Source organism: Leucopleurus acutus (assembly GCF_964270905.1).
Source record: "Leucopleurus acutus genome assembly, chromosome: 15".
Lineage (NCBI taxonomy): Eukaryota > Metazoa > Chordata > Mammalia > Artiodactyla > Delphinidae > Leucopleurus > Leucopleurus acutus.
The window spans coordinates 51,430,220-51,450,766 of NC_139157.1; the positions used below are offsets into that span (position 1 = coordinate 51,430,220).

Consider the following 20,547-nt stretch of genomic DNA (forward strand, 5'->3'; position numbering starts at 1 on the left):
CCTTCCGGGGTTCACCTCCAAAGCCCCGCCCCTCCGGGCCGTTCACGGCTGCGCCGTAAAGTAGGAAAAAATTCTTTGCCGCAGAACAGCCCGCCTCCGTCTTTACGGCAAGCCGCGTTTGACGCTCACAATATGGCGTTCCCCAGTTAGGCAGTGCTGTGGCTGCTACCCTAGATGGCCGTGGGCAGTGCTGACTTGGGGCTGTTGTCTGTCTAACCCAGGCTGCAGAAAGCTGCAGTTAAAGTTCGTTTCTGGTCACGGCTCCAGAAACCCACCCTCCTCTGAGGGTCAAGAAGCGCTGCTTCCGTCTAGTTCCCGCAAGTTCCTCATCTGCTTCTAGCTTGTTTCCCGCGCCACCTCCGGACACCCTCAAGTCCCTGACACCCCCAGACTCAAACTATGAGCCTTCGGCAGCTGCTTTTGCGCTTGCCCTGTTATCTCGGGGCCTCGGGGCCCCGACGTGGCCCCCTCGACACCATCTCCTCGGTGGTCTCCTGGCGTGGTCAGTCCTCCAGGTCCCCGGCCCACTGGAACCAAGTGGTGTCAGAGGCGGAGAAGATCGTGGGCTACCCCACGTCCTTCATGAGCCTCCGCTGCCTGCTGAGCGACGAGCTCAGCAACATCGCTATGCAGGTGCGGAAGCTGGTGGGGACTCAGCACCCTCTGCTTACCACAGCCAGGTGAGCTACTTCCTCTCGCCCTGACACACTCGCACCCACTCGGGTCCTTTTTTCTGGCCTATACACCCTTTCCTCCCTCTCTGAGACTGACTAACTGCTTATCCCTTTTTACCTCTTCCTTTCCTCAGCCATCCTAGGCATTCGATGTTGTGTCTTCTCTATTCTACTCACCTTAACTTAACTAACTCTGTTTGCGGAGGAAGAATGAGAACACGTGCGCTTTTCGCGTTTTTGCTTCTTAACTAGTGAAGGTGAAGTCACAGTGATTTGTGGAGAAATCGAGTAGGGATGTGGGTTTGAGTCGCTTCCTAGAAATAGTCTTTTAAAAGTGGGATAGGTTTATTTTTGGTTCCGCATTATTCGAGAGGTCACCTCTAAAAAGAATGGGGAGGGGGAGATAGGCCGAAAGTTAGTTACTTGCAACGTTTGTCTCGGGCTTGAAGTAGGAATTTATCTAGTCAGTAGTCATTTTCCCCTCGGGATTTTTGTCACTTATGCTGAACTACTATTGTGAAATCTGCCATTAGGACTTTAAGGACCACAACTTTTGGTTCCATTTTTAAAAACTCCAACTTTTTATTAATAAATAATTTCAAACATACTGAAAATTTGCAAGAATAAAAATAATACAAAGAACATACTTTATAATCATATTCACCTATGGTATACATACATACGTATACTATTCACATGTATATGTAAACAGAACACACACACACACACACAGATATATTTTTCCTGAATCATTTTGGGGTACATTGCATATGTCATGGTCCTTTACCCCCAAGTACTTCATTTCATAAGCATAGGGATATTCTTTACATAACTACATTAATCAACTTACTTTTAATATTGATACAGTACTTTTATTTAATCTACCATTGATAGTCCACTTTTGTTAATTGACCCAATAATGTTTTTTTTATAGCATTCTTTCCTCTTTAGTACAGGATCTAGCCTAAGATGAGCTATTACTTTAGTTGTCATGTCTCTTTAGTCTCCTTCAATTGAGAAAATTTCCACAGTTCTTCACTTTTATGACTGGAGCATTGGTTCTCAAATGGTGCAGTCTGCCCACTAGGGAACATTTGGCAGTGTATGGAGATGTCGCAACTGGGGCATGCTACTGGTGTTTAGTAGGTAGAGGCCAGGGATGTTGTTAAACACCCTACAATGCCCAGGACAGCCCCCTACAATGAAGTATTAGGTGCACCAAGATGTCAGTAGTACCAAGGTGGAGAAATCCTGGACAAAAATTATCTTTTTAAAAAATATTTTCTTTAAACAAAAAAAACACTTGAAATAATTGGAGATTCACATGCAGTTGGAAGAAATAATGCAGAGAGAGCCAATGTACCCTTTATGCAGTTTCTCCCCCCAGGCAGGATATTGACACTGATACAGTCAAGATGCAGAACGTTTCCATCACTACAAGCATCCCTCAGGTTGCCCTTTTATAGCCACCCTCACTTCCCTTGCTCATCCTCTTGCTTTAATTTTTTATGAGACACTTGCTATTTCTTTGTTACTAGTTACCAAATAGCAATAGTAGAGTGATTTTATTTCTTGGCATCATTCCCAGTTATCAGGAATGTCATTTTATGAGTAGGCTAAACTTGTCCTGAAGCTGGAATGTTAGTTCTCCAGAGATTCTAGATGATACACACTCAAAACACACATACGTATATATTTTAAAGCTTATTAATGAAACGAATGAGCTTACCACCCAATTGAAGAAGTGTAACTTTATCAATCCTATTGAACCTTCTCTCTTCACTGGTCCATCTCCCTGATCCCCACTCTACTGAGTTTTGTGTTTATTTTTCTTTCAGAAATTACACGAGTGTTTCCTTAAATAGTAATGTGTATAATTTTGCTCATTTTTGAAATTTATAAATATACTAGTTTATTGCATGCAGTCCTTTATGACTTGCTTTTAAATTCGACATTGTTTCTGAGCTTTATCCCTGTTATGTTTAACTATACTTCATTAGTTTTTCACTGGTGTGTAAAATCCTACTGTGTAAATGTACCACAGTCTTCTTTCGATCAGCCTTTGGGTTGTTTGCAGGTTTTGGTGCTATGAAAAGTGCTGCTGTGAATATGCAGCATGCGTCTCCTGGTGTACTTGTCTTGAGAGAATAAAGGCGTGTGTGCACATGTGTTCAGCTTTAGGAGATAGTAAATTGTTTTCCGAAGTGGTTGTACCAGTGTACGTTCTCACTAGCAGTGGCTGAGTTCAGGTTACTCTGTGTTCTCACAACACACGAACCATGAAGTGTCTTAATTTTTGCTAATCAAATAGTGGGTTTTTCTATATGTGATGGGAATAATAGTGTTAGCGGTGGAGGTTGTAGTAGTACAGCCAGCCCTCCGGATCTGTAGGTTCCACAACCACAGATTGAACCAAGTGTGGATCGAAAATATGCAGGGGAAGAAAAATTTCAGAAAGTTCCAAAAAACAAAACTTGAATTTGCTGTGCACCAGCAAATATTTTTATAGCATTAACATTGTATTTACAACTATTTACATAGAATTTACATTGTATTAGGTATTGTAGGTAATCTAGAGATGATTTAAAGTATAGGGGAGGATGTACCTTGGGTTATATGCCATTTTATATGAGAGAATTGAGCATCCTTGGATTTTCATATCTGTGGGGGTTCCTGGCTCCAATCCTCCTGGACTGTATATTACATTGTGCAGATGCATATTGTAGTCTCTGTAATAAAGTGTTGAAGTGAAAAGGGCAGAACTAGAAAGAGCCTTATTAATGTATGTATTCTGAGAATTGCAGTTCATCTACTTAAATGTCAGAGCATCATTTGGGGTCTTAGAGAAGATTCCTTCTGAGGGCACCAGAGACACCCTAGATGAAAGCTTATAAGACTGATGGCTCTGAAACTTCCCTGACTGTATGTAGCCTACCCTGCCTGCCTAGTCCCATATTACAGTGAAAGAATTGAAGAGGAACAAAATAGTTAGTTTCAGCAAAGTTGTAGTAACATATATAGATTATTTTGTAAGAAAAGGAGGAGCTAATCTGCATATAGTTTTATTACATTTATTTAAATTATTTAAACAGTCTAAACTCACAGGCAGCTAATGAACAAAAAACTTTTGGGGAGAGGGTTGTGCATATATCTGTTTTAGCAAAGAAGCAGGCATCTGATCCATAGGGTAGGCAGATTGTGGTTATTGTAAATTATAGCTAAAAAACATGGATTAAGCAGCTATATTGTTTCACGTACTGCACCTTACTTTGTTGAAATCTTGTGAGCAAAGAAAGCATTGATAATTAAGAGAGAGCCTCTCAGGATGCTATCCAAAGGACACAAATACCCCATAGAGTTAATATAGTTAGGACCACAGGAAATTGGATTTGGTAAATTCTTTTACTAGTTCCATTTTACATTATTTACTTAAATCAACATTCTAATCCCTTGGGTCATTTTACTTTTTGGGTGGATATACATGGTATTGCTATTTAGGGGTGAATCATATCTTATGGCCCTAAAATTTAGATGTATAGTGACATTTTTGGCAAACAGAAGGAGAAAAAAAGGAAATCACCATAATTCAGTATTCACTACCTTCTCTTTCTTTACCTAAGTTATCTCACCAAGAAAAAGGAAAAAAGCCTAGAAGTATACTTTTATAACAATTTAATTAAGAAATGAGATTAAATTTAAAATCTTGAGATTTAGTGAGATAATGATCTTATTACTAGGAACAATGTAGCAATTAGCTAATTTTTTACTCTTGTTCTACATGTTCTAGTTTCTCTGTGTTGTAAGTTCCAATTAGATAAATAATCCTTAATTCAATGTTTATTAAAGCTTATGGAGGAATATAAAGAATTCTAAAACATGGACCATGTCCTTTGAGAATAGACATTGTGTTGGACACAAATATATTTACAAGTATCAAAAGGAGGTAAATGACTTGTTACTAATGAGTAGTAGAGATATATTAGCTATTGCATTTAGAGATACTGAAGTGGCCTGGCGAAAGGTAAACCCTGTATGATATTACTTAATGTGGAATAAAATATAAAACAATCTAGTGAATATAACAAAAAAAGAAACAAATTAACAGGTACAGAGAACAATCTGGTGGTTACTAGTAAGGAGAGGGAAGGGGGGAGGGGCAAGATAGGGGTAGGGGATTAAGAGGTACAAATTACTAAGTATAAGATAAATAAGCTACAAGAATATGTTGTATAACACAGGGAATATAGCTAATATTTTATAATAACTGTGAATGGTGTATAACCTTTAAAAATTATGATTCACTATGTTGTACACCTGAAACATACACTATTGTACATTAACTATACCTCAGTAACAAAAATAAAAAAACTAAAGTGGCTGGAATAGTAGAGGACCTTTCATGAAGAAACTGGGATGTGATTGGGATAGATGGATAGAAATTACATGGGTAGTGTTTTAGAGTGGTGGTACTATATTACAATTTTTTTTCTTCTTGATTCTTTTTTCTTCTTTCTCAGGCTGTCATACCTCTACTAGGCATAGGGAGGACCTTAAAAGCAAGAATAATCAGTACAGTAAAGTAAAATGAACAGCATGAATGGAGCTAGAATAGCTAAAACAATATTGAAAAACAAAACAAAGAAGAAAGTGGGAGGAGTCATTCTACCTTATGTTAAGCCTAATATATATAGCTTCATTGATCAAGACAGTGTTGTATTGGCAGCGGAATAGACAGATTGAGAGAACAGAATAGAGAACTCAGAAATAGATCAACACAAATAATACCCAATTGATTTTTGACAAAGGTGCAAAAGCAATTCAATGGAGGGAGGATAGTCTTTTCAACAAATGCTGCTGGAACAATTGGACAGTATAGGCAAGAAAATGAACCTTGACCTAAACCTCACACCATATTAAAAAAAAGGTCTATGTAAAATGGAATTAAATGTGAAATGTAAAACTATAAAACTTAAGAAAACATAGGAGAACATTTTTGGGACCTAGGGCTAGGTAAGCAGTTCTTAGACATGAAACCAAAAATGCAGTTCATTAAAGAAAAAATATAATAATTGGACTTAATCAAAATTGAAAACTTTGCTCTGCAAAAAGACCTTGTAATAGGATGAAAAGGTTAGCCACAGGAAGAAAACATTTGCAAATCACTATCTGAAGAAGGACTTGTATCCAGAATATGTAAAGAACTCTCTAAACTCAGTGGTAAGAGAACGAACAATACAATTAGGAAATGGGCAAAAAGAGCATTTAAAGATGGCAAGTAAGCATATGAAAAGTTGTTCAACATTATTAGCCATTAGAAAAATGTAAGTTAAAACCATGATGAGATACCACTACAAACCTATTAGAATGGCTAAAATAAAAAATACAATATGAAGTCCTGGTGAGAAACTAGATTTCTCATACATTGCTGATGGGAATGTAAAAATGGTACAGCCACTCTGGAATACAGCGTGGCAATTTTTTATAAAATTAAACATACACTTAACATACAACCCAGCTATCACACTTGTGAGCATTTATCCCAGAGAAATAATAACTTATATCAAAACCTATCATGAATGCTTGTAGCAACCTTATTTGTAACAGCCAAAAACTGGAAACAACGCATATGTCATTCAAAGGTGAGTGGTTGAACAAACTGTGGTACAACCATACAATGGAATACTACTCAACAATGAAAAGAAATGAACTATTAATGTGAATATACTTAACACTACCAAACTGTATACTTAAAAATAGCTAAGATGGTAAATTTTATGTGTATTTTACTACAACTAAGGAAAAAGTCAATTTCAAAAGTATGATTCCATTTATACAACATTTTCAAAATGACAAAACTATAGAGATAGAGAACAGATTAGTGGCTACTAAGTCATAAACTGTGGGGAACAGGGAGGAGTGTAAATACAAAGGAGTATATTGTGGTGATGGAACAGTTTAGTATCATGATTGTGATGGTAGGTACATGAATCAATACATGGTATAAAGTTGTGTAGAACAGTATATACCTACACACAAATGAATACAGTTTTTTGAAAAGTGCTGAAAATGGAATAAGGTCTGTAGTTTTGTTAACAATAATATACCAATGTTAATTTTTAGGTTTTGATATTGTACTACAGTTATATATTGGGGGAAGCTGGATGAAAGATACATAAGGACTTTTTATACAGTCAGTCCTTAACCACGAGTTCTGTGTCTGTGGATTCAGCCAACCATGGATTGAGGATATTTGGGGGAAAAAAATTCCCCAAAAGCAAAACTTGAATTTGCTGAGCCAGGCAACTATTTATATATAACATTTACATTGTATTTACTACTATTTACATGATATTTACATTGTATTAGGTATTGTAAGTAATCTAGAGATGATTTAAAGTATACTGGAGGGGGCTTCCCTGGTTGCACAGTGGTTAAGAATCCGCCTGCCAATGCAGGGGACATGGGTTCGAGCCCTGGTGCAGGAAGATCCCATGTGCTGCAGAGAAACTAAGCCTGTGCGCCACAACTACTGAGCCTGCGCTCTAGAGCCCGTGAGCCACAACTACTGAAGCCCGCGTGCCTAGAGCTCGTGCTCCGCAACAAGAGAGGCCACCGCAATGAGAAGCCCGCGCACCGCAGAAGAGTAGCCCCCACTCGCCGCAACTAGAGAAAGCCTGTGTGCAGCAACGAAGACCCAATGCAGCCAAAAAAAAAAAAAAAAAAAAAAGTATACTGGGGCTTCCCTGGTGGCGCAGTGGTTGAGAGTCCACCTGCCAATGCAGGGGGCACTGGTTCGTAACCCCGGTCCGGGAGGATCCCACGTGCCGCGGAGCGGCTGGGCCCGTGAGTCATGGCTGCTGAGCCTGCGTGTCCGGAGCCTGTGCTCCACAACGGGAGAGGCCACGGCAGTGAGAGGCCCGCGTACCGCAAAAAAAAAAAAAAAAAAAAAAGTATACTGGAGGATGCACATAGGTTATATGCAGATATTACGCCCTTTTATAAAAGGGACTTGAGCAACACAAATTTTGGTATCCTCAGGGGGTCATGTAACCAATGCCCCTGTGGATACCTAGGGAAGACTGTACTATTTTTGCATTTTTCTGTGAGTCTATCATTATTTCGTTATTTTGAAAAGCTAAAATAAATCACTTTGAAAAGAGAGAGAATGAATGGATGGATGGATGGATGAATGAACAAACCAGTAAGTAAGCCTAGGAGACAGGAAGCTTGTATGTTCCAGCTTCATCTCTGTCAGTACGTAGCAGTGTGACCTTAGGCAAGTTATTCCATCTCTGGGCTGTAGTGTCCTAAGCAGTGAAGTAGAAAGTTTGGCTAAATGATTTCCAAAAGTGTTGCCAGTTCTGGACTAGTAGAAATTAGTGTTGTAACTGAACATAGCAGCTAAGGGAGCTATTGTCACTTCTCAGGCAGGCAATGAGCAGATTGAATGCAGTATGTATTGATAGTACAAATCTATCATCCTTTTCCTACTGTTTAAAAATCCTGAAAGCTCAGAAAAAATGTTTTCTTAGACTCATAAATCTGACCTGAACTGATGTGAGATCATTTATAGTCTTCTTTATCCCACTTAATGTGAATATTCTTGCATTTTGCTACAGAAATATTAATGTGTTTGATTACAGGGTGCTGCCCCAGATTTTTCTGGAGTGCTGGGTGAATTGCACCTTCCTGAAATCGAAAAATTTCAAATTCTGAAAGACGTTTGGTTTCAATAACTTTGGATGAGGGATTGTGGACCTGTCCAAGCTAGACAGTGGTATTTTATATGTAGGATAATGTCAAAGTCCAGGTATGTGATGTGGATGGGTAGTGTGGGAGAGGTTGAAGGTAGTGACAGTGTATCAGTCCCCACTTTCTCCCAGTACAGCTTGAACCCTATGGGCCATTACTATCTTGCTAGTTAAATGTAATTATCCATTTGTGCAAAATATATATTTTTATTTTTAGTCACTTAAATTTCTATAAATCAGTATTATTTTTAAGTACTTATAGCTTTTATAAATTCACTGCATATACTATCTACTGTCAAGAACTTAAGAGCTTTTAATAAACATATGGAGGACACTTAATTGTTTCAAAGGTAATAACAATACTTTTTTTCATATAGAATTGGTTAAATTCTTGTTATTTAACATAGCTAAGTCCATTGAGCAATGTGGCTTTGTGTTCATTGATTGCTCTTGACAAATTTGGCTCTTAGGATTACATTTTTGTTTAAATATTCTGTCTTTTTACTTTTGCCTTGGAAAAACTGTGATCTCTATTTTAGATTTAGATAGATGGGATCAATTTGGTATGCCTTTATTGGAGACAAATTATGACATTTAGTCTCTCTCTTAGAGGGTATTGATTCCTGGGTAGAGACTTTTTGTTCCTGACTGAGTTCACTAGTTACTTAGCTACCTAAAAAACCTTATTAGTCTTCTTCTGCATGGTAAACTTCTTTAGAGCTCTTTGAATTTATTATTAGAAATTTAATTTTAGTCTCTCCCATGTTTATGAAAGACCCTTTCTAGATTCAGTTCTGTAATTACTGTACTGAAAGCCTACATTACTTATGAAGGACTTTTTCTTGGAAGACTTCGAGAAAATTATAAATTTTAATTCATTCCACAAATATTTGAGGTGCTCTGGGCATGGATATACAAATAAGAATAAGACATAGTTGCTGCCCTTCAGGAATTCGTGAGAGGCAGTATAGTGAGCATGAGCTCTGGAATCAGACTGTTTAGATGCATATCCTGACTCTACCACTGCCAAGGTATGGGATCTCAGGCAATTTACTTTACCTCTCTGTGCCTTAGTTTCCTCATTTGTAAAATGAAGATAATAATAGTACCTATATCTTAGGGTTTTATGAAGAGTAAATGGGCAAGTATAGAAAAAGTACTTAGAAGAGTACCTGGAACGTAGAAAGTAGTCACATGTTAGCAGTTACCGTTATTATTAGAAAGTCATTTTAGTGGGGAGACATGCAAATAGAGGATATTGAGATATATGCTGTAGTATGTGTGAACAATATGCTGTAGAGGCAGAGAAAGAGGAAAAAATCTGTCTCTAGAGAAAATTGAAGACTTCCAAAGTTAAGGTGATGTAAGAGTTGGGTCATGTTGGATGGGAAGAAAATGACCAAGGCAGGGAAAAATAAGCCACAAGGAGTTGCCTAGCAAAGTGTAGGGAAGTAGTAGTTTGGGGTATGCTGAACAAGGGATAGACGAGGCAAAAAGGATAGATTGGAAATGTCTGCTTCTGCTAAGCTAGAATAATATGCTGTAAACAAATAGAAAACTGGATAAAATATATATGAAACAACTATATTCTGCTTAGAGTACAGGGAGCACAGGATTGTGATCCCTGTGAGTGAGAAAACAAATGAGGTGAGAGCTGTGATCACTCTGACTTTCTGCTGAGAGGTACTTTCCAAATAGCAGCACAGAGAGGGCGAACTCGAGCACAGGGTGCTGGCACTGCTGAGTTGAAGAGACGGATCAGATCTGGGGGAGGCTGAGGCAGCTGGAAGTTGTGGGACAGAATGCAGAAGAGGAGAGAGCATGCACAGAAAGGCTTCAGAAATCTAAGGTGCCCACTTGAGTCTGTTACTGAAAACTAAGCAGCACACACATAGGATGCTTGGGCGCTATAAGCTGTACAACTGTCAGAGTTCTCCCAGAGCTGGGAGACGTGCAAGTTCTGACTGGACAATGTGGAAAGCACTTGTTGGACAGCTGGGCACTCTAGAGAAGTGCCCAGAACTTTACCCAGAAAAGTTATGCCTTAGTAATGGGACCAGTGGTATTCTTAATTCCTACTAATTAACGTTAGCTCAGAGCTAGTAGGTAATAATCCTCAAGAGGATTGGGTGTTTTCCTTTTGCCAACTCATCATTACCTGGGTAATGGCCAGAGATGCATTCGGGAAAAAAGTCTTCCAGAGGGATTTGGCCTCCTCTTCATTAAGAACTGTGGGTCTTAGATTTGAGTGAGAGGCCAAGACTCTCCACTGTAGCGTCTCAGAGAGGTCTCTGTTCACTAGACCTGGAGTTGTTTGTTTTTGGTTATTTAAATCAAAACATCTTAGTGGGATGGCTATTGATTTGAATTCTTGAATCTGACCAATTAAATATAGACAGGGATTTCTGCCTATCACAATGAAGCCTGAGATTACCTAATATTCCCAATATCCACCTTGCTGCCTGTGAGAGTCACCATGCCCACTTTGCTTCTGGCAGTTAACTGCTACCACCAGACCTAGCCTCCCCTGGGCTCCTCTCATTGCTTTTTGGGTTCAGGGAGTCCATTTCATTTGTAGTCCCTCCCACCCAAATCTTTAGCCCTTTCTAGGAGCCACTAAAGTGATTAGTAATGATTGTGGTATGCTCCTCACCAATCTTTTTCTTGTGTCAAGAGTTAAGAGAGAATCTTGTGGGCCCAGTCAGGAGACCTGGTAAAAGCAGTGTGTTAAATAAATAAAAGTTTCATATAGTTCGAATAGAGAATAGTGGTGAGAGAATAGGATTACCATAGGATTCCCTTATTCCAAAGAACCGCCCCAGACGGTCAGAACCATTTTCATTACTGGGAATTGCAGTTTAGTTTAAGTCAAGTACCGTCACCTGTCATAGTAAATTAATGCCACTTTGAATAAGTTTTGTATTCAATTTGTAATTTTATTTATTTTAGTTGTTTAAGAACCATAACCATACAGTGTTTATAATTTTTATATTAATACATATTTAAATAACATTTTAATAAAAATCATTTAAGGCAATACTGGATGACTGAATTTTTACCCTTTAAAAATATTCCAAATGTTACTCAAGGTTGAGGAATACTGACTAGTCTGTGTTCTTAATTCTGGGCCCAGTTAATAAAGATAAGTTGGTTGTAGGTTCTTAAGTGCTATAATACTTAATTCTTTGTGGTTAGATTCTAATGAATTAGGATTCAGACATCCACATCTCTCTTCTCATATTGCTCATTACTGCTGTATTGCCAAATGCTTTTCATCAATATTGTATTCTATAATTGTTCCTTCTTTATTCTATAGGATTCAGAATCTTCTTGTGTGTGTGTACGTGTTTTACACACCTTGGACGTTCTTTAGTTACCAAAATTTATTTATCTGTGTTTGTGGTTTTAAGAGTTTAATGAATGTTTTCCCAAGAATAGCTACCCTAGAGTAGGTTTTAAAAATGGGTACTAGATGTTAACTATTCAGATAGTTGTTTCTGATTTAATACTTATCCGAAGTTCTAGATACAAATCTTTAGTTTATGGAGTGCAGCTGGATTTGCTTTTCTTCCTGTGACTCACCAAAGTCTTCTCAAAGCCTTTCATTTTTTTCTATTTTTGTGCACTGAAACTTCATTTTAACAGATATTTTAAAATAGCTTTAAAAATTACCATTCTCTTGGAATCTCCTTGGAAGTTTATTTCATTTGCTCCAGAGATTTTTTTTTTTTAGCAAACTGAATTGGTTTTGTTTCCACAATTGTGAGGCTAGAGATACTTCTAGTGAATATTATATCATATTCTAAAAACTTAGCAGTAGTGTTTTGAATTTTTCAAGCATTGGTAATTTGCATGAGCATATTCTTTATAGTGTTTAATAATTACAGGGCTTTTTTTTTTTTTTTAGCTTTAGACTTTTCCTTTATTATTTTTCTTCTGTAAATACAAAGCACTGAGTTCCAAAGTAAAAAAATAAACACAAGGCTACATTGAGAGTGATAATCCATACTCCAGAATATGGTTACATGCAAAACAAGCATATAAAATACATATATGTTATTCACATATAAAATAAGCATGATCACATATGTAATAAACTGATATTTTGTAGCTCTAATATCTACCTTCCAACTTTGTAAGGCAATGAACTAAGAAAGTCCCACCAGGTGGGAATTGTCTCACTTCTAGTCTTGTCCAGACCATCACTTTCATTGTCTTGGTTCTGTATGTGGACTGATCAGCACTTGATTCTTAATGACCTTCCATAGTATTCAGTCTCTGCATTGGCAGAGTTGCCTCCTTATACATTAAGATTCTTATACTAAATGTAGATAATTCTCAATATATCTGTCTATAGTTTAAGGAAATAAAGAGTCTACATCAGCTGTATTCTTTTTCTCTCTTGCTATCCTTGAATGGCATTTTACTCAGACATATTTCTTGAATGCCTATGTAGGGTAGTGTGCGAGCTAGTGGCTGAATAAAATAGATGTGGTTTTTGCACTTGTCACATTCACAACTCCTCCATAAATAAAGGCCCTGCTGGAACAGAAGGTACGTTGGTCTTCACGTTGGTGTTCTTCAATATGCCACCTTATAAATGCCTGTGACTCACTTGAGAAATGATCTCTCTCTGCATTGGTGTGTCTTTGCTTTTAGGGGGCTTGGGATAGGGAAATACTCCTCCCTTCCTAAGATAGTTTGTGTGGGACATTAATGAGTTTCCTTTGGTTTGTTTGGGATAGGTGGTGGTTTATAGTTTAAATATTTCTTATGTGCCTATGTAGAATAGAATTCCTCTTTCTTCTCTGAACTTAAAACACTGTTAATAAGCGGACTCCATAGAAAGGAAGATGACTTTTTGAAAAGCAGTTGATCCTTGAACAATGTAGGGGTTAGGAGTGCCCACCCTCCCCACAGTTGAAACACCACAGATAATTTATAGTCCCTTTCTGTATATAGTATGTGGTTCTGCATCTGCTGATTCAACCAGCCAACTATTGTGTAATACTGAAGTATTTACTATTGAAAAAAAGATCTGCATATACGTGGAACTGCATATAAGTGCAGTTCAAACCTGTGTTGCTCAAGAGTCAATGTATTATGTCCTAGGTTGTCAATTATATCTTGGCTTTCTCCTCTGTGCTGGAGTACAAATTACCAGGTGGAAGAAGGGTAGAGTAGGTCATTGAAATTCTTTTAAAGGAAAATAAAGCCCGTGTGCAACCACTAGACTATTAAAATGTGTTCTTATTAAGAAAGGAGTATTTGAATAAAAATTCAACTTGTTTTTTTAAAAAGCCAAATTTGAAAAATTGAAGGTAAAATAGAAGAGAATCTTCAAAAATGTTCTGGAAGTTTCTAGTTGTATTATTCCAAATGGGTGATGTTAATATTTTTAAAATAATAATACCTGCATGGTTTATTATTCTCCAGGGATACTCCGATCATTGGAGTTGTGCTATTTATTTATTAGTGTTGGAAGTGAAGGAGAGGTACTGAGAGAGAAAATTCAAGAGTTGCTGAATTTTCCCTGAGGTTTCCAAGTTTGTGCACACATAATGGTTTTAGTCACTTATTCATTTTTCTTCCCACCCTTACTGCCAGTGTCTACTTTGTGTTTGTACAAATTTTTGTTTCTCAAGAAAAAAATCTATTTCCCAACAGTATCATATTGTATCTCCAAACTTCTCTTAAAGCTTTTTCTCTTAATTTTCAGTATGCATAATTTCACTTTTCTTTTTTCACTGCCAATGTCTTAATTGAAATTTTAATACACTCTTAGTTTTTCACTGTTCCAGTTTATTGTCCTAAAAAACATGGATTCAATCCCTGGTGAATTACAGGGCTTTGTGACAGGTGCTTTCTATATCTTAAATGGTTAAATATCACCAAATAAATGAAATTTATTTTATCCTCAATAAAAATGGTTTCACAAATCTTCATCAACATTTCTTTCTAACTTTAGGTTATTTCTTTTATGTTACTGTGTATTTAAAGGAGTGTCAGTTTCACAGGACTAATACTAACAAAGCTTTTATTTAAAAGCATTTTTATGTAGTTCTATTATTTTTAAATATTATTTATTTTTTCATGTACTTTTTATTCCATAGTACCCATGATTAAAAACAAGTATGACTATATGACAATAAAGTGTGCCTGGTATAATTTTATGAGTACATAGAAAGGAGCCCCAGAAATGAACATCTAGAGGTTAGTGGTCCTGGCCCCAGTATTTTAACCTAATTTTAAAAATACTTATGGATGTACCTGGGCAACTTAGAAAAAAAACTGGAATGGATCTTTTCCATCCTTGATAACTTTAACTATTGCATAGGATATGTTAAAAAAATAATTTCTTGATATTGAATGTATGTTAGAATAACATGTTCATTTGTTAAATGGTCAGGGTAATGTTTCTTGCCCCATAAGAGGGCAGTCCTGGGAGCTTGATGGTTTGATTTCCTTCCAAAATATTGAGTTTCTGATTATCTACATGTCGGTTTTCCAGTGAAGAATTTCTTTTAAATTCCGGGTCGATATTATCCTGCCACCTGTTTGCTGCTTCTACCACTTTTATTTAATAGTGGGTTGGGGAATGCATACAGATTTTAACTTGGAACTCCAACTAATTTTAGTTTAACTTAATTACAGTGAAAGCATAATATTCTATGAGGAGCACCGTGAGGGAGGGAGGCAGTACTGGCTGAGGTTGTAGAGAAGAACATGGGCTGTGAGCTAACCAGTACCCGAACTTGAATTCCAAGTTCGGGGTACTGCTGTTTCCTAGCTGTGTGAACTACAGAATTTTTTGAGCCTTGTTACCTCATCTGTAAAAGAGATGAGATTGTTATTATTCTTGTTTCACAGGATTGTAATGAGAATTACATGTTTAGCTCAAGTGCTCAATAAACATAGCTGCTGTTATTAGCTGTTGTTTGTGCCCAATAATCCTTTCTCTGTGATATTAGGTTATTTTTGTTGTTGTTGTTTTCCTTTGCCTAAGTTGCTTGAAGGATAGTTTTAGGAACCCAGAGAAATATTACAGATGAAAACGATTTGAAAGGTATACCGCACTGTACAAATAAAAGGTGGAAGTGGAGTATTATGACTGTTATTATTAGAAACAGCAGTTGAAGCTATGTAGTATAGTGGAAAGAACATAGTATTGGAAGCAGATTGACCTGTTCAGACCTGGCTTATGTCATTTACCAGCTGCTGTTGGACAAGTTGACTACTCAGAGCTTCAGTTTTCTCATCATTGAAAATGAGAATAATAATAGCGATCTTGTGGAATAATAATACCTATCCTGTTGTGAGGCTTGAATGAAAGGCTTAGAGGACAACATAGTTTTCTTTCCCTGTTTCTAAGTGGAGAATAGGAAACGTCCCTGGCAAAAACAAACATCCTTTCTGAAGCAAAATGCAGATTAATTTTGGGTTAGAGTTGATTATATTTTCATTACTGAATTGCAGGTAAAATAAGATTGATCAATGGGTTAAGATGATGACTAAAATGGGTTAGGAGGATGAAGAAAGGGGTGCTGGTTAACCTGTGGCCCTGAATTAGATTTTAATACTCTTGAATTCAAAGTAGTTTAGTATAAAGAAAAGAGTTCAAAATATGAATACAGTTGGTTGCTGTGGGTGTGTTATAAACCCAAAGTAGAAAATAGGGAGCCGAGGATCTCTTAGATGGGAGAGGATAATATATGTCAAGATGTTTTGCTAACTTTAGGTCATTTTAGCAACGACTAAGGTATCTTTTTTTTTTTTTTAAACCCTTGCCAAGAGTAAAGGGGAAACATCTGGGGATGGTAGATCTCCCAAAACTTTCTTTTTGGGTTTGGTATACTCTTTTCCATGGGTAAATTGGCTGCTGTTTAAGCAGTCATTGCTGCTACTGGAACCATATGGGCACTTAGACATCACAGTAGTTGGAGGCCTAAGACAAGTATTTAGGTACAGTGATGCCCACTCTAGCTTTATGGATTATGAGCAAGGTGCCTGCTTCTTTATATGCCTATCAAATCTTGACCTCTCACTGGATAGCATTTTGGTAAAGCTTACTACAGATTGATAAATTGTACCCTTCTACGATGTGGAGTCACAGACTCTTTAGTAGCTTCCCATGTTCTGTAGGATACAGTTTGGCCTGTGCATGGCAAAACATCCCTTCCTTCTTCTCTAGTCACTTCTGCCACTCCCCCCTTTCCACCCTAAGCTGTGGCCATAAGAGATAAATCATCTGTATTCATACCTGGTAAGCATTGCTTCACCTTTAGGACTCAAGTGTTAGCTCTTTTGCTAAGCATTCCCTGACTTTCTCCAGGTTAAATATTTTGCTCATTCCTCTAACTTTCATTCTCCAAAAAATTGGAAGCTGTGACGCTATTGAGCTTGCATTCTCCATGGTCTTAATCTGCTCATGTCCAGTGGTGGCTGCGTTAGACTGGGCATGTGTTGTATGCTTTAAATGTATACAGTTATATTTGTCAATTATTCCACAATAAAGCTGGAAAAAAAAAAGATTGGCCTTGTGTTCTCCACTTCACCATTTGAGATGCTTCAGTTACAGCTGGCCATTTCATGGATTAATTGGCTTCTGTGGATCCTTTATTTTGGACCTCTAATTTAGGTATAAGTATTTCTAAGACTGTGAACTTTTCAAAGGAGATGATTTTGTCTGTATATTCATATTGCCTGGCATATACTTGACACATAAAGCCTTCAGTAAGTACTCACAGAATTGAATTGAATAAAGCAAAACCTTTCCTAACCAGAGGCCTTTTCCTGACCTTTGCCTTACTCATTACTTTAATTAGATCATGGTGTTTATCTTACATATTATTCTTCATAGCCTAGAATATCATAGTTGAAGATAGTGATCAACCCTTCCTGAAGACAGAGAAGGGAGAAAAATGCACTTAAATTATAGCAGAATTGATTACAGTTAGGTAGGGAAACTTCTTCCTAGATATAACATTTTTTAGGAATGGATTACCACAAGATGCTGTTACATCCTTTTATTTTGAAATCTTCCATGGGATTGGCATATACCTTCTTGAAGACAGAAAGAGCAAAATTAAATTCCTTATGAGTCTAGTGATGTTCAGAATGTTTCAGACAGTTTTGACTATACTTAATATATAGTATGAAAATATATTAGCTTTAAGACATTGTAGGTTTAGATAGAATTTGAGAATAAATTCTAATCAGCAGGTGCACAAATTCTCAAAAAATATGGAGTTTGTCATTCCATAATTTGCTCCTCTATCAAAAACAGCTGACTGTAAAGAGTGCTTCATACTGTTGGCAAATTAATTACAAATGCAGGAAGCAATCTCTGCTTCATATGATTGTGATTTGTAAAAATAATTTAGATGTAAGCTATCCACAAACCATTTTTTTAAAGTAACAATCCTATCTAAATCCTCATATTTTGGCATTACACATGAGTGTCATAAGTTTAAATTCTGGGACTTCCAAGCAGAAATATAAGAAAGAGCTCATTTAGGATGGAATGGCAAACATTTCTAATTGGGAGGGTCTTCATTTTGATTCCTGCCCTCCTGCCTCCACCCCTTAACCAAAAACCAAAGCAAAACATCTGGAGTTATTTAGGCAGTATAAATATTCTTAAAAGAATGGACCCCTAATCATAAACTTTTCTGGCACTGAAAAATTCTCTTGGATAGATAGAAGTCACATGATTGGTAAAAATACATTTGAATTCATGAAGGCTCCCACAAGTCATGAGTGCAGAGTTTCGGAGCACTGGGGACCAAGACTGATGGAGTTCATATGCTTTTAGAGGAAAGCAATCCTCTAAAATCCATTAGTGCACAAGGGGTATTCCCTCAGCTTTTCCCTTAGACTGTTCTCCAATAAAGGTAGCTTATTTGTTAAATGATGGTTGTTTTACTTTCAAAGACATGTGCCAAAGGTATAAATTTAGTTTTATTCTCTTTTGTTTAAACAAGTTTCTGAAGGGAGACAAAGAGAAAACAATGCCCTTTCAAGTCCCTGTCTTCAGCTTCTGCTTTGTGGTTCTGTCCCTATAAGTAAGGCAGAGGGAATGGAGAAGCAATAATAGACATGGACGTGTTGCCAACCAATATTTATTGACCATCTACTATGTATTAAAACAGTGAGGGAGGGGCTTCCCTAGTGGCGCAGTGGTTGAGAGTCCGCCTGCCAATGCAGGGGACACGGGTTCGTGCCTCGGTCCGGGAAGATCCCACATGCCGCGGGGCGGCTGGGCCCGTGAGCCATGGCCGCTGAACTTGCGCGTCCGGAACCTGTGCTCCGCAATGGGAGAGGCTACAAAAGTGGGAAGGGCGCGTACCGCAAAAAAAAGAAAACAAAACAAAACAAAACAAAAAACAGTGAGGGGTGTGTTGAGGTAAAAGGACTTCCCTTTCTCAGAGAACTGAGGGCGTTCTTGAGGAAACTCGATATAAACATACAGAGTTTAAAGTGTGGAAGTCAGGAAGAGCAGAGTTAGTATCATGGTAATTTTGAGTGAAAATCAGCAGTTAACTATGTGGGAGAATTTTAACTTAATGAGCCAGGGAAAACCTCTTGATGATTTCGGCATATTGTAAGTCCCATTACTTCAGGCCTATAAAACAAAAACAAAAAAGTTTTTTAAATGCTGGAAGGGAATAGAGAAAGTGATGCCATCTGAGATATTCACTATCAAAGCAGCAATATTACATTTTTAAGCTTAGACACTTGAAGCAGTTTAACTGAGGGAAAGAACATGCTCAAAGGAGCCATGTGTCTCTAATAGAGAAACCTTAGCTTTCAACACATAATAAGCCTTGTTAACTACAGAGCATCAAATAAGCTTTCAGAGATTCTGAGCTTGATACAAATTACCAAACTAAAGAGGAAAAACTTTCCTTCTTCCTTATCCTTAGAGCTAAGGTGCTTCTGTTTCTCAAGATCATGTTAAAGAAGATGTTATCATTCTTGTCATTGTATTCACTTTTCTCTTTTTCCTGTCTTTCTTTTACTATATTTATTATAGGGTACACTTATCAGTATGTTTTAATAAACTATTTAAAAATATCTAAATCTGTACTCGTTGCCATTTACAATTAGATATAAGTAGAGATGTAGAGATTATCAACTTCATGGGGAATGGGCATAAACATTCCTTGGGTTGCATGGACTGTTTTTTAAAGCAAATCTTATCAAGTTTTGTTTGTTTTTAGACTAGAAATGAAGGGCATCTTTTCAGGAACCTGGAGGAATCATAAAGAAAAAGCAAATGTTGCTGTACTAGGCAGGGTGGTTTTTTGTTTCTGTGAAACTAAAATATCAAGTAGGGTTTTAGCATTATAATATATAAAAATCTGTAGTCGAAAGAGCCTTCTTTAGTATGTGTTATTTGATTTAAAAAATCTTCTCATTTTTATATAAAATGAGACAATACAGAGATTTATTCAAAAAGTACCCATAATCTTACCACTCAGAGATAGCTACTGTTAATATTTTGGTATATAGCTGCAAGACTGTAAAAATGAGTTTGTCCCATGTGTGTATTTTTGTTTCTGGCCTTTTTCTCTTAGCACTATATAGAGAATTGCTTTTAATATTAAATAAACATAATTTAAAACTACATGATATTCTATTGTATAGATATACCGTAACTACATGATATTCCATTGTATGGATATACCATAGTATAATTCATTACCCTCTTTTGTTGGACCTTTTTTCCCCTAAATTTTTCATTGTTGTAGATAGTACTATGAAGAAATTTACGTGTATGTCATTGCACGCTTGTTTATTTCCTTGGGATAATTCCTAGATTTGAATTATAGGGAATCAGGGTATGTGTATCTTTTTTTGAAAATATTTTCATATTTTAGTTTCTATCCATAGTATTATATAGGAGCACCTGTTTTCCTTGTTCTTGCCAACCTTGGATATTGGAAAATTTTGCCAATTTGATAGGTGCTAAAAATATCTTGTTTTATGTTGAAAAAATTTTAATACTAGTGAGATTGAGTCTTTTTTATTATGTTTATTTGCCAATTTTATTCTTTTGTGAGTTGTCTATATCTTTTGCTCATTATTAATTGCATTTAATCTACTTAGTGACAAATAAG

At 37.0% G+C, this 20,547-nt stretch overlaps 1 protein-coding gene across 1 annotated transcript in view; it reads left to right on the top strand.

The window, feature by feature from the left end:
* The first annotated feature begins 243 nt into the window (after positions 1 to 243).
* PDSS2 (decaprenyl diphosphate synthase subunit 2) overlaps positions 244 to 20,547 on the top strand; it is a 255,269-nt gene continuing 234,965 nt past the window's right edge. Inside the window, exon 1 of the mRNA XM_082856030.1 lies at positions 244 to 680. Within this exon, the coding sequence (XP_082712156.1) occupies positions 400 to 680 (281 nt within the window). The 5' untranslated portion in view covers positions 244 to 399. The remainder of the gene's footprint in view (positions 681 to 20,547) is intronic.